The sequence below is a fragment of the Stylophora pistillata genome, chromosome 7, assembly GCF_964205215.1.
Source record: "Stylophora pistillata chromosome 7, jaStyPist1.2, whole genome shotgun sequence".
In the NCBI taxonomy this organism is placed as follows: domain Eukaryota; kingdom Metazoa; phylum Cnidaria; class Anthozoa; order Scleractinia; family Pocilloporidae; genus Stylophora; species Stylophora pistillata.
Window position 1 is genome coordinate 8,872,679 of NC_142525.1, and position 25,894 is coordinate 8,898,572.

Sequence of the window (25,894 nt, forward strand, 5' to 3'; positions counted from 1 at the left end):
TGCTGTCCGTAGACAATTAGGTAATCTTAGCCATCGGATTAGCTCTACCTTGCAGCCAATGTTTCTTCACGGTAGAAAACTAGAACAAGTCCCTAGGCCTAAGAAGCCAAGCTAACTATTGTGAATCAGTAATGCGTTGTTTATTATTTTTCGTGCGATCTATGCGATGCAGAAATATGTTGGCTTCATGGCCCGACACCTTTTTCAACGCGCTCCTGAACACAGGGATTTGGTAAGAAGCGATTTTATATCAATAAGGTTTGATTGCTTTGTAGTTGAAATGCTGTTTATCAAGAAATTCAAATCGAAGTTGAACGTGCAAACGGATTTAAGACGTGCAAAACGTTTTGTTTAGTTTTTCGCAGTTTATTGTTTTGAAAAGTTTTTGATCAGTACCTATTGTTATTTTAGTCTTTAAAACTTCTTAAACTAGTCAATTTTTTTACGTGTTCTGTTAACGTCAAACGTCGTCGACTAGCCTTTTTTAGCTATAACTATAAAAACTACAGCAAGTTGTAACTGTGTTCTATGATCACGAATCGCTTAACTGAAGATAAGCAGAAGGTGGCGTGCAAGTTTGTGTGCGCACCAAAACAAGGTATAGCAAAAATGTCTACATTGCAAATAATTCGAGCATGAACAGGTTCTATTGTAATTGCAGATTCTTGAACAGCGTCCCTCTCATTCGATAGCAAGAACTCGCCTTTAATGAAATACCATAAGCGGAAATAGAAACGTCCATCTTAACGGTGCGAAACAAATCGTGAACGAAAAGTTTTGAAAAAAAACTGCGTCATTGAACAAACGTAACTCTGAGAGCAAAGCAAAGCTATTTGATACGGTCGAATTGACTTGTTATTCACTAAGAGTAGTTTACACTCGACCGCCCTTCATTGCCTTTGTATCATTAGCATCAAAATAATTGCAAATATTAGAAATTTCGAGTCTTTTCTAAGGAGAAGTAAACTTAAGTGTTCAAAAAAAGGTGGCGAAGTTATTGACGGCCAATTTAAGAATCTGGTGCCGAAAGAGAAAGTAGACCGAAAGATAGAGTTTTAGGATGCCTCTCTCTCAGTCAGCTGTTTCTACTTACATGGGTGCATATTTCATTTCTTCTGTGGCCAAGATGCAGTAATCTTAGCCAAATTTAAAGGACCCCTTTTTCGTTTGCGCGTCCATAGCGATATAAGTTAGCTCATCAGTTATTTCGCAAACTACGAGCGCTTGTTGACATCTTCTGAATCATGATGGCCAATTGTTTTTAGTAGTTGCCCTAAGCATCCTACACACACTGACGACCGCACTGGACTTGAATTTTATAGTTTCTAATTAAAAGTTCATTCATAATTTTTTTTATGATAAATTACTTGAAAACTAAATTTGGAAATATTAAATATCCTGAGACAGTTAAAGATAGCGTCAATTGGCAGTTTCCTTTCGGTTAATCATACCAAGCCTGTGTTTTCGTTGTATAATTTATCACCGATTGCGGTCGTTCTAGCCCTCAATACTGTTGGCAAAGTACTCAAAAATTAAAATTTTTTTTTACGCAAAATAAAATGATTTCTTTAACGGTACGTTCCGTGACTTGTGGTTAGGCTTCGATATAAAGAAGCATTTTAAGGAATGCAAATGGGTGAAATTTGTTTACCACTCTAGTCTTAGTTGGCGCAGTCTCCATTTTCTTCTGCTTATCTCACATCAGAAACGAACAGAAATTAAGAGATGGCGCTGAAATGTTTCGAGAGATATCGTGTTTGTTAGGATACTAAGAACGGCATTTAATTGTTCTTGATTGTTCTTGCGAAGTCACCAGGGTAACCTTGGGTTTTTCTAAATCTTTTGTTTTTCAGGACATCTATTTTGCATAAATATCTTGAATAAACCTCAGCGTGGCGTGGCGAAGGTGTTAAACGTGAAAATGGAAAACAAAACAAGGCTAGCGGTAGTTTGGTTTAATTATCTGAGAAGTCGCTGTTCTTGGAGGTAAGATTCTATGATATTTGTGCAAGTATAAACATCTGTAGATCAGACCTTCAGTCAAAATCAAATAAGTCTTGTTAGTGCTCGATTTCACCATTATATAATCCTTTTTGCCAGCTTTTAAAAATAGCTGGAGGGAGTGCTCTTAGCTTCGTACAGTTCACTGTTCAATTGAACAGTTTTCTGTCTGAACATTTTCCCTAATTAGTGGAATTAACTAAGGTCTAAAGAACATTAAAAAGTAATAAGTTTCTGTACTATGATTATTTGATTCGACTGGCGTCTGGGCATTTCAAAGGACCATTCCTGTGACCATTCATGAATGATGGCGATCAAGCAATTGTTGGCAGCATAGTTTGTAGAGGTGAAAAAACTCTAGACAATTAATTTCTAAGACGTACATTTAGCTGACAATATTGGCATTAACTCATCCAAAATTGGTAAATATTGAATATATGATGGTAACCGAGTACCCTTAGCTTTAAGCGCTTGTTGATATTAATCAACCAGTGTGATATTTAGTCTAATCAACTTGAACAGTCACTCTGTAAAACGTACAGCATCAAATCATTACTTTCAATGTTTACTTAGTTTTATTTAATCTTTTTGTTACACAGTCGATTTTTATCTTGCCTACAAAAGGAGTTCATTCAAGGCCGCCAAATGGCGTGGACCGACTGGAATATAAAAGTTTTCGTGAAACAAAGGATCGTATATGCAGATTTATTTCTGCAAGAAAGAATTCAAGCGTAAAAAGGTCGTAATCCGATTGAAACGCTCAATGCTCTATCGCGTTTCAAAAGGTCGTTCTATTTCTCTAGCATTTGGTAGTAACGACGCATTTTGTACTAATCTTCGCATTCTATAACAGCGGTCGTGGTATTTTGTAATAACTTGCGCGTTTTGTAATAGCTATTGCAGCGTTTTGTATTAACGGCGAGCTACGCATTTTGTAGTAAGAGGTGCCGCATTACGTAACAATCGTCGGTCTACGCAATTTGTGACAACACCTAGACACAAATTGTAATAGGATCAAGTTTGTCACAAAGACATACGGAAGAACTAGAGAACAAATGACATTATTGTATTTGTGACGATGTATGACTACATTGGGCCTCCTTATTTGGGTATAACGATATTAAAGCGCTATAACTTTGATTCATGGTGTTAAGGGCGTTATAAGTATTACTTGCGTTACTTGAACACAAAGGTTTTAACCTCACTTCACTGAAATGGACATCTCAAGTGGTCGTTGCTCTGGGTATTTTCATCACTTCATAGATGGATTTAGTTGAGTTAACTTTGTATTATTAGCTGCATTAACTGTCCGATTAAAGGTGTCCGATCACAACACTACAGAATAATTAGTGAAAAATAAAGCAGCTAATACTCTAATCACATTTGAGGAAATTGCAATGGTTCTGATTGATAAATCAGTCTGATTTATCTTGCATAAATAGCTATTTTGGTCTTATTTTTTCTTCAGAAAATACTTCGGGATCCCACTGAAAGGCCTTGCATAAACGTGATTGCCATTCGTTACAAAATCTTTTGGCGGAGAAAATGAGTTAAACATGGCTCGACAATGTAGTTTTAATGGACGCAAAGAAGCCTTATAACTTGAGATCATTAGTTTCATTGCAGATTACGGGCAAAGCTTTTGTTTTATTTCGAGCGGTTTTATGCAAAGTTAACTACCTTTTCGGCTAAGTGTTTTTCCTTTTCCAATTCAGTGTAAGACATTTTGCTTCCCTCTGACACCTTAATGTTAATATCATTTAATCCTCTTCAGTTTTGTTTTTTGATGTACTTTACTTTCTCATTTTGATACTCATGTACTTGAATTAATTGGGTCACTCATAATAGTCCATTTTACAGTTGCGTGCTTGGTTGCCAAGCCTTTTTAAATGTAAGATGAATTAAACCAGAAAATTATTAAGTAAAAACTAAACCATTTTCAGATAAATGGCGTAGGCTTACAATTGCTAACTCCTGGCTTCCAAAGCTTAAACTTCCTGGCCAAAAAAAAACATACAGTAAAATATAGTTCCGTTCTTCATTTGAAAATAAAACGGTTTTTCACAATTTTTCCGTTTTATTTATTTTTTTTCATGTAATCAGGAATTATTTCATAAAGTGGACTGAATTTTATAAGGAAATCGATTTTTTTGGATAGGGAAATTCTGGCTTTAGCTAGCAAGGAGGGTATGGTTTACCATGAAAGGTGTGGTTCACTTAGAAAAAGTTTAGTCTATACTGCAATCAACAGCGAACAGCGACGGGAAAAGTTTGCTGATTATTTAACAAAAAAATTATTAGGATCTTTAAGGAATATTAATTGATGTTTTGTTTGTTTTATCTTCTTAGATCGAGGGTATGAAAACATGGGAAGCCATCGATATAAGAAACTCTCCACCGATGAAGTTGAGGAATCAAGAGAATCGTTTTTGTCTTTTCTCTTCTTTCATCAGATGAGTTATGTTTTTAAGACAGGCAGTAAGCGAACTTTAGATGAGAAGGACTTTTTACCTCTTTCAGAGGAACACACCTCTTTCTCAAACACCAAAAAGCTTCAAAAGAAATGGAACGATGAAATTTCAAAGAGTCAAGAAAGTGGTAGAAGACCGAAACTTTGGAAAAGCGTTTTAAAAACTATTTCTTTTCGGGAATTGACGATCATTATTTTTGCAGAAGCGTTAAATTTTCTGAACCGTATGATTCAGCCTCTACTTCTTGCATATCTGGTCTCGGCACTGTCTTCAGATGATCACCACTACACTCTTATTACGTACGGAGTTGCTATAGCAATGGGCCTTAGTCCTTTGATCGGGTCCTTTGGTTTCCATCACCGGGCATATTGCTGCGGACTGTTCGGCGTAAAAGTCAGTAGCGCTCTAAAAGGTCTTGTTTACATTAAGGTAAGCACATGGGGGGAATCATTTCTCAAATGAATGCACTTGTTTGTTTGAGTAATAAAAAGTGACCGGAATGTAAGGGAAAAAACAAAACAAAACAAAACAGAAGTGGATATCTGTATATCTTCCGAATCACGCGCTCGCACTTCCAGGATGCGCATTAGTAGCCTCCAATTGTAACAGACACATAGGTAGAGAGGGATAGCCGCGATGAGGAAGCGTTGAGTTGGAATGAATTACAACCCGCTTACTCTCTTAGGGCTATAAAATCCAGTTTAAGGTCGATTCTTCCCACTTTTGATTGCTAGAAAACTTTCTTCTTCTTCATAATCATGGATACTAATCTAATTGCTGGCTCGTATTTTTAGACGCTCCTTCTTAGCAAGGATACCTTGGTAAACGTTTCAACCGGTCGGGTGATTGACCTTATATCAAACGATGTTCAGAGGATGGGGGAGGCAGCGTTTTGGTTTTTTCCCTTAGCTTATGTATGGCTGGACATCGTCTTGGCTTCATTTATCCTTGCGATCTTTATTGGCTGGCAGGCTGTCATGGGAATGATTTTTTTATGTGTTCTTGTGCCATATTACGCCGAACTTTCTAGTATGAACGCTCTAATGCGCCAGAGAACCGCAGCGGAGACTGATGAGAGACTTTCCTTGATAACTGAAGTGGTTTCTGGGATCCGTGCTATTAAAGCATATGCGTGGGAAAATGGTTATAGGGAGAAAATACGGAGCAAAAGGAGGTAAGGGGATTGATTCAGTTTTCAGTAAAATCATAGAGAAAACTGCTTCCGACTTTAACTCTTGGTTCCAACGATATTCTAAATATCGATATTTACTAAAGCCGGAGTGCTAATAAATGCGAGTTCTGGAAAATGTTCTTACTTTGAAATAAAATACAGCCAGAAATTTTCATCTCTTGAATATACAGCACATCTTTGACCTACACTGGACACTTAAGGGATATCACTGAGGGTTGGTTGTCGATACTGACCAACCCTCAATCGTCGATGTAACAAATTGTTAGCAACATTACAACACTCTTCGGCCACCATTCATCGGAAATCTCGCTTTTCTTAAATTGTGGCCCTCGCGGCCGAAACTTTCGAAAAAACTATAACGATAAATTAGGCAAGGTTTCTTTGAATTAACCGCAGGGTGTTTCTTTTTTCGACCAACATTTTTAGCAACGTTCCTGCGTCTGCTCATTCCGATCATATATCGTTTACCAATAAAAACCTTTGGGTCCGGCTGGTAATATTTAAATATACATTTTCTCTAACATCCATAAATCATTTGTATTAACATGGAACATACTTACGTTTTACCCTACAGAAAAGAAATTGGCATCATCCGTAGGAACACTTCAGTCCTGTCCTGTATTGCAACTCTGGAGTACACTTCTGCACCAATAGCGACCTTGCTGTCTATCATCTCTCTGATGTTAACTGGTCAGCCCCTCACGCCCAGCAGTGTCTTCCTGATCCTTTCTTACGTTAATATCCTCAAGCGTAGCGTCTGCTCTGAATTAGCCCAGGGTTTCTTGAAAACGTATGAAGCGTACGTCTCCCTAAGTAGGATAGAAGACTATCTTCTTTTAGAGAACCTGCCTTTAACTCCTCCTTACCGGTTGACCGAGAAGAAAGGGTATGTAGAAAGAAGCCCAGACATTCTAGAGAGCCCGAAAAATAATTTAGTTGATTTTACAGAAGCTACATATGATAAAAATACTAATAGCCGAAATGACAGTGAAAGACAGGAAAATTTGCGTGTGTCGAGTTTAACGCATGAACAAACGAAAAGGAAGGACACATTTATCTTACAAGATGTGGAATTCGACACTGTGTTAAAGAGTTTCACAGCGGTCACTGGACCAGTTGGCAGCGGAAAATCTACCCTTCTTTCGGCAATCGCTGGCGAGTTGTCAAATGTGAGTGGAACAATTTCTTTTAGTGGAACGTTCGTCTATGTACCCCAGACAGCTTGGGTTTTCTCTGGAACTGTTCGTGAAAATATTCTATTCGGTCAGCCATACGATGCAATCAGGTACGCTAGGACAACTGAGGTGTGCGCCCTTGATGAAGACATTCGGAAGTTTCCTAACGAGGACCAAACATATGTTGGTGAGCGCGGTGTCACCCTTAGTGGAGGTCAGCGTGCAAGGATTAGTTTGGCACGGGCAGTATACTTAGATGTAGATTTGTATTTGTTAGACGATCCTCTAAGTGCAGTGGATTTGAATGTTAGTCAACATATCATGAAAAATTGCATCAAGGGACTGCTAGGCAACAAAACACGATTGATAGCTGCTCACCAAGAGGAACACTTGAAAGAGGCCGACCAAGTGATTGCGCTGTATGAGGGTCGAGTTCTTGGAAAGGGTAAGTTTTTTGAGCTTCAAGAAAGAGGCATTCTCAATGGAAGCGATAGAACTGTGCACCACAAGGTTCCAAAAGAAATAAAGCTCGAGAGCGGTAACAATGAAAAGATCGTAAAGGGAGAGGATGGAATGGCACAACTAGTCAATGAGGAAAAGGATTTTGAGATTTCTGAAGAAGATCGAAACAGTGGAAATATGTCATCCAAGCTGTACTGGAACTACTTTAGAAGCGGGATTAGTACCTTATCGATCTTCGCAACAATTTGTTTCTTTCTCATTGCCCAAGGTAAGCCAGTTCAGTCAGTGTTGTCTTGTGTGTATTGCAGCTTTACACGTACTTCTGTTCTAGGTCAGAACATGTATTACGATCGCGTAAATAAGTATATTTGATTTCTGAAAATATTACTGCACACCAATTTAGAATGTATGACATCAAAATATCTCGATTTCAGTTGCTTTCACTGTTCCTCCATTTTCAACATCATGCTAAATAAAAGTACTTAAAATTAAAGTAATCAAATGATTTTTTTCTGAGTTACTGAATCATTACTTTCTCTCCAGGAATTCTTGTGGCTCCTAATGTGTGGCTGGCGTTTTTGGTGAAGGAACCACCAGAAGAGCAGGGATACCAAAGCACACTTATCATTTATGGTTGCTTAGTCAGTGCTTCAGTCGTTTTTGTCTACGTAAGAGCAGCTGTGTTCTTTTTGGTGAGCTTGAGATGCTCTGAAAGACTTCATGACAAAATGGTGGTGGCTTTTCTACAAGCACCGATGTTGTTTTTTGATTCAAATCCCGAGGGTAGAATTCTTAACAGATTCTCCATGGACATCGGTTGCATAGACGAAATACTGCCTCCAAAGTTTCTTCTCTCAATACAATTGTTGTTGCTTCTTTTGACCACATTCATCTTACCAACTGTCGCAAATCCCTGGCTTCTGATTGTATTTTTCCCGGTTGCTGTCCTGGTCGGTTTTATCACGAAATACTACCTAAAGACGTCTAGAGAACTGAAAAGACTAGAGGTAGCATCTCGTAGTCCAGTCTTGTCTCATTTAGCGGAGACTATGAATGGTCTGGATACTATTCGAACAAGAAGGAGGCAGAGAGCTTTCGAGGATAAGTTTTACAGGTGCACGCTTAATATCTTTTGGTTATATGTTTTAGGTTAACATCTTTCAGATATACCTATAAATCTTGTCAAGCAATGCAAAAATATCTTGCCCAAGTTTTGGGGTAGGAACCGCGTGGGGCGAAGTTTCCTATCAAGAGGAAGAAACAAATGAATATTAACAAATATTAAAACAATTTAGCATAAACAGAAAAGACAACTGAAACCAAAAATATAATAAATAAGAGACAAAAACCAAAATCCGATAATCACACTTGCAAAAATAACACTCCGTGGGTATAGATAGTAACAATGATAATAACAATAATAGTAATAATAATAATAATAATAGTAATAATAAATCCATTAATCATTTCAACTATTAGTAAAATTAATTTCATTCCGGTAAAAGTTAATTTTTTTTTGTTTTGCATGTTTTTCGTTTTTGTTTTTTTTTGGCGCGTTTCCAGATTCATGTTATAAATAAATCATCTCCAAGGTCGTTTGAATCAACATTGCCAAGCTGAGTAAGATTATTGGAGTCACTGAAAATTGATTCACATACGAAATAGTCAGTTTCTACAAAACTCCGTGCACACTAGGCACAGAGTGATATTGTTATTGCTATCATTAGTTTCATCATTATCATTGTCACCATAATTATCATAGTCACAAGTATAACTTGTATTTAACTTTTAAGCAATTGAAATGGCTTGCTACTAGGGGCTAACTTCATTAAAAACATTGTTTTCCCCAAAGACATCAAGATCTCCACAATCAGAGAAGTGTTATGTTTAAACAGGGTGCAAGATGGCTTGCTGTTCGCCTGAGTCTTCTGTCCTGCCTATTGGTGATTGTAGTGGCTATAGCGTCAATATTGATGTCACAGGACGCTGGTGAGTAAAATTTTTTCCCAGTTTTCGTCTGGCATGAACCAGGTGTCAAACTGGGTTCACGTTCCATTATTGTTTTCAATCACGTCTATCAATCACGGCATTCCATGTTGTATAAACGGCGTTCCTTAATAAAATAAAAGTTCTGAAGAAAAATTGATGTTATGTCTCGAATAATTTGCTACTTAGATGTTTGTCTTTGATATGTGAAAATAAGCGAGGTATAAACTGGAGAACGTGGAGACAACAACAAAAATAGCTGCAGCTAAAAAAAATAACAACAACAACAAAGGTATAAAGATATCATATAACGGTGCACCATAGTACCTCACAGGCTAATCTTGTCTCGTTACCTTATGGACGCAGGCGGATGACGGTCATAATGAAAATATAATGATAGTTAATTCATGTCTTAGATCTCTACTGCAATATTCTTTAAGCTCGCGCATAATTTTGATTGCTGAAGGCATTAGATTCAATTCAAATGAAAATTGCAAGAAATTGTGTGCAATAGTCGTGTTTAGGTCCAGGGGTATCAGTGAATACAGCCGCAGGTTTTTCTTAATCTGAATGTGATAGTAATAAAAATCCTCCTTATATTATTTGGTGAGTTAACAACCTTGGACAGATGTTTAGGATTTTTCGTAAGAACGACACAATGTGACGTCCGGTTGCTTAAGTCAATTGGTCATCCTGATAATACTCTGGATTATTGACTAATGTTGCCTCTCTTTGGCTCAATTTTAGAAATGTTCTTTTATAGGATCCTTAGCTATAAATCTCAAAGCACTTTAGTTATTTCACGCTATTATGCATAGTATAACACCAAAAACTTGAAGCTTTAAGAAGGAAAAGCTAATCACTTCATAAAGACCAAAACAAAGTAGTTTAAGAACCAACTCCAAAATAAAAGGATATTTATTTCAGGAGAGACTCATGTGTCATTTCTTTTTGGCCTCATAGCTTTTGCAGGACTATCACTGGCTTACATCATCCAGGCTGTTGTCTTAACTCAAATCACCGTCAGAGAATTAGCAGATGTGGAGACTTTTATGGCGTCAGTCGAACAAGTTATGGCATATACCAAGCTAGATCCTGAACCTGGGTACAAACAGGAACAACTTCCACCGGCGCAGTGGCCAAACGAAGGAAACATCACGCTCCAAGACTTTTCACTGACTTACTATCCTGGAGGTCCTCAAGTGCTGAAGGGCATCAATGTGTCCATCAAAGGTGGTACAAAGATCGGTGTAGCGGGTCGTACAGGAGCTGGGAAATCATCAATTGTAGCAGGCCTTATGCGCATGCCTGACCCAGACGGACAAGTGATCGTTGATGGCATTAAACTGAAAGATCTCAGCATTCAAGCAGCTAGAAGATTCATATCCGTCCTTGGCCAGAGCCCCGTCATCTTTGGTGGCCCTTTGCGGAAAAATCTTGATTTCGAAGAGCAATTCGAAGATGCTGATCTGTGGCGTGTGCTAGAGGATGTCCAGCTGAGAGACTTTGTAGAGAAACTCGATGGGGGACTGAATTATGAGTTGTTAGAGCAAGGGTCAAATATTAGTGTCGGAGAACGGCAACTGATTTGTTTGGCCCGTGTGCTGCTTCAACGAAATCAAATCGTGATCCTGGATGAGCCTACTGCGAACGTGGATCCAGATACAGAAAAAACCATTTGGCAGGTAGTGCGCAAGATGCTTAAGAATTCCACAGTCATCATTATAGCACATCGCCTGCACACTATCCAGGATTGTGACAAGATTCTTGTTTTCCACGATGGCAATGTCTCCGAATATGACAGTTTGGATGAGGCCAGCAAGTACCTTGTATGAAATTTCCCAAGATTTGAGCATAAATATGTACGAGCACTTGGCCTTGGACATTATCTGCTCCGAGATGCTAACAGCCTTCCTGGAGCTTCGCTCTTGGAAAACTGTTGACATCTCGTGATAGATAATGCCAAGGACAAATCTCTACATCTCTTTGTCCAATAAGGCGCATAAGGCTTTGACATTCTCTTTCCATCCAGCCAGCTAAGGACAAATAAACGAGCATCTTTTCGTAGAAAATGGAGGCTATTGTATTTATTATTATTATTATTATCATTATTATTATTATTATTATTATCATTATTATTATTATTATCATAATTATTATTATTATTATTATCATTATTAATATTATTATTATTATTATTATTATTATTAAAACAGAAATATTTTTCTCAGCGATATTCTCTCCATAGCAGAAAAGTTGTTTGGAAAGACGAAAACACCACGGGCTTTCCGAACGAGTTTAATACAATTCAAAACTTCGTAGATACAACTTTCGTGTTTACTGAAGCTATCAATACTTCTTTCGAGATTTATTTCTTTCCTTATATTTAATAGAATTTCGTAATTGAGGAAAATCTTGCGTTCTGGCTGGTTAACGAAGCGAGGTATTTAGCACTGAATTGCGAGTTGAAAACGAGGCTAAGTGCGATATCGTTTCGCATCACTTGTTTCGCACTCAGTATAAAAAAACAATATTGATGCTGTTCTCTTTTTTCTTATTTTTCTTTAATTATGCGATTCAAGGAAATTCAATTACCTGACTCGTGAATTACCTCTTCCAGTGATGAATTTTCCTACATAATTCAATAAGTGAAGGTGTAGTCTGATCGTCCGGGTGAGTGTAGTCCTGAGATGGACTGTTGTCGGTGGTAGAGTCTGATGTTTCGACAACCTGTGCGGAAGTCATCATCAGAGTCAAGTGAATGATTGTTGTCAGTAGAATGTTCTTATTCCAGTTCGTGTGAAATGATCGGTTGGTTTTGCCGTGATGTTATTGGCTGTAAGACTCAAGTGACGTAAGTCGGCCGTGATTGGTCTGTTTCGATCTGTCGGTAAAGTTAGGTCGTTCTTTTTCGGTCTGACTATCACGACAAAATGGACGCACTAGTTAACGACAAACGAACCTACGAAGAACTCAAACGTGACCCAACTCCTGCACTTCAACGTAAACTCAACAGTCAACTACTGACACTCTAGAAAACGAACGCCTTTGACACCCAACGGTATTATCGACTGAGGTGCTCGCTACCACAGCCACCGAAACTCTACGGTTTGCCGAATCTACGCAAACCTGGTTTCCCGATGCGACCTATTGTTTCTTTTTGTGGCTCTCCCACATACCACCTATCCAAGTACCTGATGACAATAATACAACCGCTAACTGACAAATCCAGACATAAACTACAATCCACTGAGGACTTCATTAACGCTACCGAGACTGTTCAGATACCTGACGACTACAAACTAGTGTCTAATTGAGCTAACCTCCTCCCGGTTAGCTCGATTGGTTAGAGCGCCGGATTGTGATGTGCGGGAGGTCGAGGGTTCGAGCCCCGGCCGGACCAATACTCATGGTCTTAAAATAAGCGAGGAGAATTTGCTACCTTTCTATAATCAAGAAATGGATAGATATTCTAGTCTTCTCGGATAAGGACGATTAAACCGTAGGCCCCGTCTTCTGCAGGGTTAGGGGTAGGAGACGTTAATTTTCCACGCATGAGATAACTGTGTGGTGGATGTCCTCCCCTAGGTGGGATGGGTGGGTGTTGGCCCTGAAAAGCCCCTATGGGGAGTGATCAATTAATGTATGTATACATATGATGCACGATCCTCGCAGTAGATAGCGCTATTTAAGCAATAGCGAAAATCAGACCTGAAAAATCCAGGCCTGTACGGGATTCGAACCACTGACCTCTGCAATACTAGTGCAGCGCTCTACCAATTGAGCTAACAAGCCAACTGGGAGCAGGCCGTTAAGTTGATTCGTAATAAACCCGTGAAAGTGATAAATGAGATACAATGAAATATATGAAGTTCATATATTTTGTACTGCGGTATAATGATTAAAACTATATAAAAACTAGTAGTAAAAAACTATAGTAAAAACTATATAATGATTTTTTTCAGGTCTGATTTTCGCTATCTACTGCGAGGATCGTGCATCATACGTATCTAATACCGCAGTACAAAATATATGAACTTCATATACTTTATTGTATCTAATGTATGTATGTCTGTATGTATGTAGTGTCATTTGATGTGAAATCACTGTTCACAAGTATTCCACTTCAGTTGGCATTACAATGCACTGAGACTGCAATCCGACAATCTACCGACCCACTACCGCTACCGACAGACGACATCATGGACTTGCTAAACATTTGCCTAACGTCTACTTACTTTCAGTACAACAGTAAACACTACAAACAGTTACACGGCACTGCCATGGGGTCTCCAGTCTCTGTTGTTATAGCAGAAATTGTGATGCAGAACATCGAGGATTGCGCCCTTTAATTTCGACTTGCCGACAAACGATACCGCTTTGGTTACATTAAGTTGACGACACATTCACCGCCGTTCGACACGACGAATTTGACACATTCCACTACCACCTTAACGAACAAAACACTGACATACAGTTTACCAGAGAAGTCGAAGAAAATGGAAAACTTCATTTTCTAGACTGCCTGATAAGCCACAACGACAACTCATTACGGACGACAGTTTACAGGAAACCGACACACACCCACATATTACTAGACGAGTCATCCTACAACCCTACATCACACAAAGCCACAACTATCAGAACTCTAACACGACGTGCACAACTAGCATGCGACTCGACAGACAGCATATCCGACGAGGACAAATACCTTCGCCGTGTTTTTACGAAGAACAACTACAACAACGACTTCATCCGACAAAACACCCACCGACCCACTACCAATACCGAAACAAACGACACCGTAACCCCCTACGACTACAGCAACCATACCGTACATAAAAGGCATGTCTGAAAACATCTCGCGCATCTTACTACCCTTCAATATCCGCGTCGCCCACAAACCCATCAACACACTACGCCAGTTACTAACCAACGTTAAAGACAAAGACGAACCGAGGAACAGACAGGGAACGATTTGTAAGATCAATTGTTCCGACTGCCAAGCCTCCTACATCGGTGAGACTGGCAAAAACCTCACAACAACACTGACTAAACACAGACGGGCGACGAGGAAAGGTAATGTCAGCAATCACATTGCTAACACCATCGACTTACCAACCATAACATTGACTGGGACTCTGCGCAATGCCTAACCTACAGCAATGACTATTTTCAACGACTGACTCTGGAAAGCTGGTTTACTAACTTAGAACAGACTCCCCCAAACAGATGTCAACAACTACCCGCTCCATACAAACGACTCATTCACGACATAAACATCATAAACGACCAAAAAAGAACGACCTAACTTTACCGACAGTTCGAAACAGACCAATCACGACCGACTTACGTCACTTGAGTCTTACAGCCGATAACATCACGGCAAAACCAACCGATCATTTCACACGAACGGGAATAAGAACATTCTACTGATAACAATCATTCACTTGACTCTGATGATGACTTCCGCACAGGTTGTCAAAACGTCAGACACTACCACCGACAACAGTCCTTCTCAGGACTACACTCACCCGGACGATCAGACTACACTTTCACATGTTACCCCCGGGTTCAAGCCATTTATTGCATAATTCAATAAGTAATTTGCAATTTTTAGTTTCGGCCCCCTGGGAGGCTACTTGCAAAAGTTTTGTCGTTTCTGCCAGCCTCCCAGCCAATATAATTTAAAATACATCATTTACTATACTACTTAATATTTTCCCTTTATACCTTCGTTTTTAGCCAGTTCTCTAGTTTTCTACAGCATTGTTAATTCTTTTACTTACTTTCTTCTTGTTCCCGTAGTTTTTCATCATAATAAGAGAAAATTTAATTTAAAAGGCGTGCCTTGTGACTAACAAATTAATTGTCTTCTATGGGGTGATAGGCTGAGTTGTGTGGCTGCTTTAATCAATTATCCAAAACGGGTGCAACAGCCTTAACAATGATAACTCCCGGGAAACGGAAATTTTATTAGTCGAGTCACGCTTCACGTGCAATTTACCAACTAGTTGGACATGTTCCTGTTTTCATTCAACTCGCGTGCCGATTATTCATGAGGCACGAAAACTCTATCAACCCACCCCCCCCCCCCACCCTAGAGTGAGAACTTAATACAGAATACATACCCGCAATAAAGAAAGTAGACTTAGTTTAAAGCTTTATGGTTTGGATAGCTCGAGGCTACCTGCTATTAATTGCACATTAATGAATTTCCGTCTTCATTTTCTTTTTTTTCATGAATGAATTGATTATAATGCCCCAGTTCAGGAACGCTATCGAGTCATTTAATGAAGCAAAACTATATAATGAGTTCGATAAGGGCCAAAATGCAACCAAGGCTGGTTAAAATACACGAAAAGTATACTCAGACCACATAAATATCATCAGATCGCCACATGAAACGGCAGAGAAGTTAGAAAAAGGTTTTATGGCTAGGTTGCAGACGCACTTCTGAGTTCATCTCTAGGCCTGCAAACTTGCTGCTGTTTCAATGTCCTCGTTTTGTGGACCTAAAGGAATTCTTTGAGCCCCGCCTCGTTCTTTGCCAAGTGTACAGCAATTTGTTCGGTTTCTCCGTTGTTTTCGCCAACAAACCAACGTCACTACCAAACTAACAGCGAACACAGCAACTGCACCACTGACGTATATGTACATCCTTAAGCTTCTGTGGTGGGGGGCATTCATCCTTGTTTGACCTAAGGAAAAAAATAGAATCGTTCGAATTTATAGAGAGTTATAAAGAGACAGAGTGGGATTTTCTCTTACCAAGTTTGCTAAAAAATTTTTCTTGAACAAAAAAGTACCTTTCTTTCAACAGTGGAGTACACAAAGTTATAAGTTCAGGATATACGAATAATTCTCAGCATTTTCATGATTTTATAAACGGCTGATTAGGTAACTAAATAAGATTGAGCACATTTCTCTTCCGCACAGCAACAATAGATCAACCCAGGCCAGCTTCGTCGATGAAAACAACAGCTTTATCATGAGATGGTTTGTACCTGGATATTGAGTTCCTGTTGTAGACATTGATTCGCTTGCTGGCTCGTCAGCTAAGAAAATGAATGAAATGGGATGCAATTCAAAATGGACGTAAAATAGATCAAATTACTGGAAACTAGCGCAACATCACTTTGTATTTATTTTCTGCGCACTAAAAGATCCTCATCATTTACTACATGGACATCTATATCCACCAGTTTTTTTCCTCAGGAAATTTTTCTCTCCAATGTTCATGCCTAACATCAAAAGAAATATAGTGGTGATACAAATGCTAAATTGCTGCTCCATTTAGAGGAATTCCGCCTAAATTACCATACGCATCGAGAACATCCTCACTGGCAGGAGGCTAACAAGCTGCCTGGTGGCAAACGGGGTTAAAGAGATGTAATTAGCTCTATCAGAAAAAAAATCCCCCATTTAGTCAGAACGAGGCTCGAACGTTGGACATTCAGAGCATGAATTCAACGCACGCGCCACTCAGCAACGATACCTCCTTCGATCAAAAGAATAAATAAATAAATAAATAAATAAAAAACTACGGTAAAACTGATCTTTCGTGGAATTGCTCAGGTAACATTTTGATGAAAAAAACTTGGGTTGCTGTTAACACTATCCTTCGGTCACTAGTTTATTCATCAATCCATTTATCCAACCTAATAGTGAGTAATTCATTCGCTTGATTAATTTATTTCTGAATCGTTCGTCCTCTAGTGGGCTGGTGGATTGGTCAGGGAGTCAGTCAGTCTGTCAGAATTCAGTCAGTTAGTCTGTCAGTCAGTCAGTGAGTCAGTCAGAAGTCAGTCAGAAGCCAGTCAGTCAGTGAGTCAGTCAGATTTCAGTCAGTCGGTCAGTAAGCAGTCAGTCAGTCAGTCAGAATTCAGTCAGTGAGTCAATCAGAATTCGGTCAGTCAATCAGTCAGTCAGTCAGAATTCATTCAGTCAGTCATTCAGAATTCAGTCAGTCGGTCAGTCAGTCAGTCAGTCAGTTAGTCAGTTAATCAGTTATTCAGTCACCGAGTCAGTCAGTTAGTAGGTTATTCATTCAGCCAGTCATTCAGACAGTACTCAGTTCGTTCGTTTTTCTCAGTGATTGCTGCCTTCCAATATCCAAAATTGGAAAATCAAGCAAGAATAGTGGCTAAAGTTTTACTAACCTTTTTCCATCAATGTGAATATCACAATATCCAATCCTATCTCATTCGTTGCTACGCATGCGTAACTCGTAAAGTCTTTGTCATTTACGGGAGTGACTACCAAAGAGCTTGAGTTCCGGGAATTTTTATTCGTTTCTCTTCTCTCTTTTCCCTGCTTGTGCCAACGTATCACAGGAGAAGGATTTCCAGAAGCTATACAATTAAGCTTCAAGGAATGTCCTCTCAGTAACTCCACCGATACTTCCTTATCATGGGTTTGTATTCTTGGAGGGTCTAAAAGTAAATTGTATTCTATCCGTTAGAAACACTCGTTTCCAATGATTTAGAGGCTATAATGTTTTTACTTTTTTTGAAAAAAGGAGAATGGATCTGAGCCGCTTTTCATGGATCCATGGAGTAAGTCCTAATATAATTTTTTTAAACAGGTGGCTTGATAGATTTTTTCTCTAATTGTTAAGATGTGCAATACAAAGATAGTGGAGTTATCTTAAATGCCTTCTTTTAACCTTATAACTCAAGTTTTCTCGGTTCTAATTGACTGAAGAGGGAATCAACAGTATGGAAAATACTTGATATGTTACTCGATTAAAAATCCCTCAATGTTTCGCAGACTTAAAGATTTTTACTACTTTGAAGTTATACTCACATAACACATCAATGGCAGTAACTGGTGAACTGTGATTTCCATTTCGTGACAACGACACACAAATGTACTCTCCTGCTTGGGATCGGCTTACATTTCTGAGAAAGAGAGTCTTGTCTCCTCCACTGTTGACAAGTTTATTATCTTTCAGCCATAACAGCGAAGAACGTTTGTCCATTGTGGTGCGACATGTGATGTTCAGGTCATCTCCTTCCTTTACCTCGATAGTAAGGTCTTGTACTTCTACACAAATGGGGGATTTTGCCAATCAGCTCATATTACATCACATACCATCACATCACATCACATACCATCACATCACGTCACATAACGTCAGCTCGCGTCGTATCATAATTCTTATTGTATCATATCAAATCATATCGTCACATTCATTGAGACTGATGCCAATTACAGAGCAGAAGATGCATGCACTCTGCTAGACTTCGAGAAGTCTTCCTTTTTCGGTGAAAACTGTTGCGTGATTCGTAAACATCACCAAAACAAAATAATTTTAGTGCCCCCGCAGAACTCTGGGAGTGATGTATACAAAATTCTAGCACAATTGACAGTAATGTCGCAATCTGATTGGCCAATTCGCCGTTGTCAATAAGAGTTCAGACAACACTGCTGGCGTCGACGTATCACGCAACATGTCTCGCACTGAAAGAATCGTTTTATATGGCATCGCTAATCTGGTAAAATACAAATCGACAGTTGTCTAGCGTGTTCTGTACTCTTATCGACGACGATATTCGTCATCACAGAGGGAAAAATTTGTTGCGGTTTCACTCGACTGCACCTCATGAGTCCACAACATTTTGATCACTGTGACGCCGAATATCGTTGTCGATATGGGTACAGACCATGCTAAACCATTGTGGAATTTTTAATTCCATGCTACTTAATCCTTCACTGTGCACATGAAAACAAGATCACTTCGAGGCTTTCGTGATAATTTTTTTTTCGTGATATGACCTCAATCACTTTGTGTTTAATGCTCAAGAAGTCACTTACCTAACGGCCCCGTCGGTATCGGAGGGGGATCCTGCAAAGATGAAGACAGTTCTTTGTTTATTATACAACAATTCCACAACTAGATTACCCATAGAGAAACCTACGTATGGGTAACATAAATGTAGAAAGAAAAATGTGTTAGCAGATTTAGATACTTCACGTAGTATTTGGAAATTTTAAGAACATAATTTATCCAGACATTTTATGATTTCCCCATTATTCATACTACATCAGTGATTGTTTGATCCTGGCGCATTGATACTCAACTTCTAAAAGAGGCAAAGTGCATACACAGGTCTAACATTTCAGACTTCTGTACGTTTACTTCGTTCGTTCGTTTGTTATCTTTTAATTTACTTTTTGCTTTTCTTTTTGTTTATTTCTGCTGTCTGGACAAATTTTTCAGTTCGTTCGAAGGAGGTTTTCCTTAATGATGTGACGTAGAGGAAAAGTTTTCGTGCAAAACATACTCAACTTAGTAACCAATCATTATGAATCGCCGAGGAAGGGCTGGGGGCGGGAAGGGGGGAAAGTGGCCCGAGAATTTTTGATGTGTCACAATCAAATTTACCTGATTCCCTTATAAAGCTCTATGGTATTCTAAAGAACCCCTAATCCCTGATTGGCTGTCAATTTGTTATAATCTCCCTTGTAAACTCTGTTTGCGGCGACCGACCCTCCCCCCCCTGCTGTTCCCCTGAGATCCACGTGATTTCCCGCAAATTTCCCCTACCTTCTTCCCTTTGGCGATAAATAATGACCGGTCTCTGATTTTGAAAGCATAAAATATTCTCGCCTGCACAGAAAGTATGAACCCACTCTCGTCAGTTTCTGGTGGAAAACCATCCACTCGGATTCTAATCCCATAATCAGAAGCATCTTTTGCTTGAACGTTAGTTAACTGGAAAGCCACGAGGCCGCGTGTCAAGTCTCCCACCCAGTGTAAACGCCTTGCGATCGAGAGATTTCCTTTAGATACTGTTTCACTCCTCGTTGATTTTCGAACAAACGTTAGCAAGTGATCGCCTTCTATCATGTCGTATTCATTGCTCCAGTGCGCAAAGGTAATTTTCACTTCCTTTGCTTTATCCTTCTCAGTGAGAATAAAATTCCAAACAAATGTTTGATTAGATCCAACGAAGGACACTATCGTTTTATTCGGTTGAGTAATCATTTGTAAGCCACTTGCTTTATTCACCACTAAAGGAGGGAAAAAAAAGACAAAAACAGAAAAACAAGGTGAGAATTTTATGCTTTGCAGATATTTCACTTCGATTGGGAAAAAAAGCGTACAGCAAAATCTGAGAAATGAAATGAAAAAGAATGTTAAATGGTGAAAGTTAAGACTTAATAGTTAATGTTAAAGTTAATGTTAAAGAGGTTCTGTAAATGTTTTTTTCGAAAAACGTGGTGAGCCTGTTTCTGTATATCAAGCGTTTCACCCCCGCGCCCAACTTATTGATCGACAGGCAGCACTACAAACGTCACAGAAGGAAAATTCCGACCGCATTCTGATTCACTCTCACATTTCACCCTCACAACCACTCAGTTAAATACATTATTCTTAAAAACTTTAATTACTTCAAAACGATCCAGGAACTGGTATTATCTTTTCGCAACCCCACTCATTTCATTCAAACGTGACAAAACATAGGCCATATTTTGGTCGGAAGTTCATTCCAAACTTATGACCAACCCGGCACTTTTGAATGCGCTCGCACACGATGCAAAACTTGTCCTTTCCATCAAAACGCTGAGAAAATATCTGGACCCAAACGATCTATTAAGATTACAGATCACTTCACGTGCACCTCCGCCAACGTCATCTATTGCATACTTGCTCTTATTGCAAAAAGATATACATCGGTGAAACAGGAAGACGACTAGGTGACCGATTCCGAGAACACCTTCGCGATGTAGAAAGGAATGACAAGGACGCATCAAAACCAGTCGTTAGACATTTTAATCTACCTAATCATTCTAAGCAGGATATGGTAATCTGCGGTCTTTCCTTACATTTAGGTCGCTCGGAAAGTCGCAAAACTCTTGAAGAAAAGTTCATCTTTCAAATCGGCACTCTTAACCCCATAGGTATCTACGAACGCTTTTCATTCTACTAATTTATTCGTGTTTTTCTCGTCACCATGTTCCCAGCAATAGCGTAGGTCCACTTTCTGCATATAAACCCACGCGCAGCCCACACTTCCTCCATTCGCTCTGACGAAGGGCTAAGGCTCGAAACGTCAGCTCTTTTACTCTTTACGGCGGCCAGTTTAAGGTCCTAATATATATATTCTGTATACGAGGAAAACCCTGACCCTGTACACCCCAAGTAATCATACTTAAATAGAATAAATGTTTGAAAAGAAAATTTGCCCTGAGCGGGATTTGAACCCACGTCCGCCTGTTACTTTCCCGAAGCTGGCAAGGCCAGAAGCCTTAAAATATCTTGTTCCCTTCTTGTGAAATCTAAGTGGTGCCTCAGCATGGTTAAATGCGCTTGCAAGAGCATCAAAGGACTGGAAATCATTCCGATCAAGAGAGAAGTCACATGGTAGCGTCTGTCCGTCATTTTGGATACTCATGCTCGAGTGGTCTGGCGCTCGGTCGTGTCTACTTTGATGACATCACCGTTTTCAGATAGCATCGTTTTCTCCGTCCACACTAAAAAACAGCGTTTTCAAAAAGTATCGTTTTCAAGTCGCTCCACTCTGGAGAGCGTTTTCGAATGGCTCCGTTTTCGGTGATCGTTTTTGGCGTTGTAGTGTGGACGATAGCCGTATCCGGAGCAAAACAGCTTCGTTTTCGTTTGAAAACGGATTAGTGTGGACGGGGCTTTGAACCCTCAAGCCTTGATTCTCCCTGAATACTTCTCGCTGACTTTGGCTTGGGCTCCTAAAAACTCGCGTCAATTACGAAATTCTGTCTCTACTCTTCTGCACATTGGCGACATTCTTCTCTACTAAGTAAGCTCTAACGTACTCGCTCTTATATTCACTATATCGATAAGCATGGGTAGGCATGGTTGCTGACTGATCTTGGGACATATAAACCACAATTTACGTAATGTTTCTAATCGACTGAGGCGACGTTGTACTGCGTTAGCCAAAACAAAAACTTTCGCGTGGGTCCAAAGCAAGGGCAGCTGACAAAAGGTATTCAAGTGACCGTAACTCGGAATTCGTAATTCGAAACTTATCACGACTCCACAAACCTGAATAACTTCGGATCCTGAATTCATACAGTGCCTACATTCTAAATATAAACGAATGACTAAGTCATCAGCACTGAAATGACTACTTTACTAACTGAACTAACGAAATACTTCCCAACAGCTTCTGCCTCGCTCGTTGATTTATTTTGCTTGTGGTTATCGTAATTAAAGACACTGGATACCTTAAGACAAAGGTTCGTCAGCCGCTATGCTAATGTCTTGACGCCATCGCAGCATCTCGTCGCAAATACAAAGGCAATTGATCGAAATTGTTGACAGTGGTCATTTTTGTAGCTGAAACTTGATCACGGTAGAAACTCGAAAACTCACACCTGCCTTTATCGAAACCGCCTCTAACTCAAACAAGATCCGATTTCCCTCGGATTCCAGTCGACTTTACTATCAGCTAACTCGAACTCTAATTTAACTGATGATTTTTACGTTCCCTTAGCTCAAATTTGCCTTATAACTCAAAGTCTAAGTGAAAACGTCGATTGGTAAGCGTCAACGTATTACCACATAGCTGATTGACACATCCCAATCTTTAGTCGCGATAGCATTAATGAAAACATGATTCATTGATCTAAATCTCTGAACTATTCGTTCTTTGAAAAACTCTTAGAAAACTTAAATATATGCACGTAAATAACTCGAGCCCCGAAAACTCGACCATTTTTCGTTTCTCTTAGTAGTTCGAGTTACTGGGGTTGTCCTGTATTTTCCATCTTTTGTACGTTGTTGTTAAATGAGCGAACATAGGGACCATAAGCAGTTAGGACGGTAACGCCGCTAGAATTTCGAAAATGGCTGCATGTGTTTACTGTCTCTTACTGCGCCACACCTCAAATTCAACAAAACTATCGCTCTGACGAAGATTCAACGCTTTGAAACTCTTTTAGATCTACATCATAAACTCAGTTGAAAAAAACCAAAATTACCGTATCTAAGCAGCATTGATTTCGAAATGGAAATAAAAATAAATTGCCGTCCTTGTTACCTTTCGCAGACGACGCAAATTTTGGGGATTTCACGCTGTTGTTTTGCAGTGGACGGCTAAGAACTGTACAAAGTTTTAAAACACAAATGCTGGTTATTGTTCTGTCCCTTTTTTTATCGCTGAGGTGGGGCGTTTTCAATTCCAAATAGAACTAACACAGTAAACAATAGAATTTCACAGTGCTTGTCACTTACGAAAACCTTTTTCAGCTGCGGTGTTTCGTTTGATACTCACCTCCTCCAAGCGTTAACAGAAGTAGAACACAAAGGAAAAGAAAGGCTGTACTATTCTTCATACGCTGAGCATGAAAAACTTTCATTATGAAGGTCATTGAAAGATTCAGTATGCAGTGATCTCTCGCGACCTTAATTCTGATCAAAGCGAGGAAGCGACGCTTCGTGATGCAAAATTATGCTAATTTATTCAAATGAAAGATACCAATATTAGCAACCACTTTGACCTTTCTTTTGTCTAATCTGCACAGACGTTTTTGTGATATTTCCTTTCTACGCGATTAGAACTGGACAAGAAGGCGTGCCGCTCATCCCACTAGCTACTTTCAAGAGATTATTTGACGGATCATGTTATACTTACGCACCTGTCGGTCGATACTATCGGTCGACCTGTCGATATCTGCAACAGTCCAGGTGTCAGCCGAATGCCAACCGAGAGTAGCAATCGACAGTGTACCAGTTAAAACAACATGTCAACCGAATATCGATCGGCCGATATTTCGATCGATAGTCGGTCGACATGTCGATCGATAGCAAGGAACTTAAAGCAGTCAGGTCGGCAAAGCCAAGGAAGACGTCGATGAAAAAAAAAAAGAGTTTCGAAAATGGCTGCATGTCTACCATCTCTTACGGCGCCACACCTGAACTTCAGTATAACGTATATTAGCAGCGTTGAGTTCCAAATAGAAATTACAATAATTTTCCGTCTTGGTTTCCATTCGCAGACGACGCAAATTTCGGTGATTTCACGTTGTTGTTTAACAAAGAACGACTAAGAAATGTACAAAGTTTTAAATCGTTCGAGCTGGTTATTGTTCTGCCCATTAGACATTTTGCTTTGCCACGTCGGCCGACTGATGCCTTAATTACACATGCTCCAAAATGACTACCATGCACGAATGGAAAGACTTTCCGTGAGAATTCGAAAATAGTTGTGAGATATGTTTGTTTCATCATCTGAGTTGGTAGTTTAAAATGGCCATCGTAAAGAGATTCAAAAGCTGAAATTTCAAGCGTTTCGGACTTGTAATCCTCCCCACTGACGCAGCACCACAGTTTCTATGGAAATTTACTTTATTTTCTCAACCTTCGTTAACCTACTCTTTCTTATGCATGAATGATTCTGAGAAAAGTTAAAAAAAAAAAGATAACTGTCTGGTTGAAAACGAAACCCGTGCGTAAGCTTCACGGTTTTAAACAATCACTCTAGCTCTAGCCTTTCCGAGATCACTAATTGACAAACGCACTCCACTAATCTTCCCAGTCTGAAGCCACACGAGGAATCTTTAGTCGCCTTGAACAAGCAAAGTGCCCCACTTTCTGAATGACGGCCACGCCGGGTCACAATAATGAGCGCTCCAATAAGCCCCAGAAATATAGCACCCAAGAGCCCCGCTAGCACTCCGACCAACAGGACCGTCCTGGATATGTCCTTGACTATGGTTAGGGATCCGCCTGATTTCATGGCTGAAAACAAAATTGATGATAATCATGCAAAAAGAGAATTGAAGAAATCTTAACGGTAGATTCAATTGTAGCTTTTCTCCAGTTTTTTAATTGGAGTAAGAGAACACTTTTATCATTCTTTATTTCCAGCACACGAATTAGCTTGATAAATATATCATTTTGAAAATTTCAGCCAAATGTCTAATTTTTCACATTTCTGGATCCTTAATCATGACAAGCGGTTTTCATAACGTTCTTAAAGACATGGAATATCTTAAATCCTGATTCCTTTCGACTATCCCTCCCACCATACATTCCCGACCCCCACCCCACCTCAACTTTCTCTACATTTCTCGCCCTTTCCTTATCCAGTACCGGTTCCTAACCGGTCAACATATTTTTGCAAAATGAAGGTCATACAAAAGAAACTCGTTTTTCAGTAATGGAATTACGCAATCAATGGTCTAATTGTCAATTTGGTTGACAAGCCTGTGCAAAGAAATGAGGCCGAAACCCAGTTGTCTCTTAACTAGGTTATCGGCGGTGCAAACTATACTGTCTTTAATACCACGAGAGGTTCAATATCGGCCTTAGCTCTATTGAAAGGCTGAGGGTGATAGGCTGAGGGTGATAGGCTAAATCTATGGGGTGATAGGCTAAATTGTGTGGGTGCTTTAATCAATTATCCAAAACGGGTGCAACAGCCTTAACAATAATAACTCCCGGGAAACGGAAATTTTATTAGTCGAGTCACTCTTCACGTACAATTTACCAATTGGTTAGACGTGTTCCTGTTTTCATTCAACTCGCGTTCCGATTATTCATGAGGCACAAAAACTCTATCAAACCACCCCCGGCCCCCCCACCCACCCTAGAGTGAGAACTTAATACAGAATAC

At 39.5% G+C, this 25,894-nt stretch overlaps 2 protein-coding genes across 3 annotated transcripts; one reads left to right on the forward strand and one right to left on the reverse strand.

Annotated features, from left to right (window-relative positions):
• The first annotated feature begins 1,835 nt into the window (after positions 1–1,835).
• Positions 1,836–11,359, forward strand: LOC111337449 (ATP-binding cassette sub-family C member 4). The gene is made up of 7 exons (XM_022943749.2): positions 1,836–1,986; positions 4,351–4,901; positions 5,267–5,646; positions 6,239–7,569; positions 7,845–8,415; positions 9,154–9,290; positions 10,251–11,359. The coding sequence occupies exons 2-7, from the start codon at positions 4,368–4,370 to the stop codon at positions 11,120–11,122; spliced, it is 3,825 nt and encodes a 1,274-aa protein (XP_022799484.2). The 5' UTR covers positions 1,836–1,986; positions 4,351–4,367; the 3' UTR covers positions 11,123–11,359.
• Positions 11,360–14,840: 3,481 nt separating this feature from the next.
• On the reverse strand, positions 14,841–24,868 carry LOC148726510 (protein amalgam-like). 2 transcript variants are annotated; one of them, XM_088729059.1, is made up of 7 exons: positions 23,552–24,868; positions 19,903–20,306; positions 19,107–19,137; positions 18,096–18,335; positions 17,450–17,722; positions 16,295–16,345; positions 14,841–15,988 (listed from the first exon to the last, which is right to left on the reverse strand). In XM_088729059.1, the coding sequence occupies exons 1-7, from the start codon at positions 23,646–23,648 to the stop codon at positions 15,756–15,758; spliced, it is 1,329 nt and encodes a 442-aa protein (XP_088585185.1). In that variant the 5' UTR covers positions 23,649–24,868; the 3' UTR covers positions 14,841–15,755. The 2 variants fall into 2 exon arrangements, with proteins under 2 accessions (XP_088585185.1, XP_088585186.1); XM_088729060.1 differs by lacking the exon at positions 23,552–24,868 and adding an exon at positions 22,321–22,430.
• Positions 24,869–25,894: the final 1,026 nt, after the last annotated feature.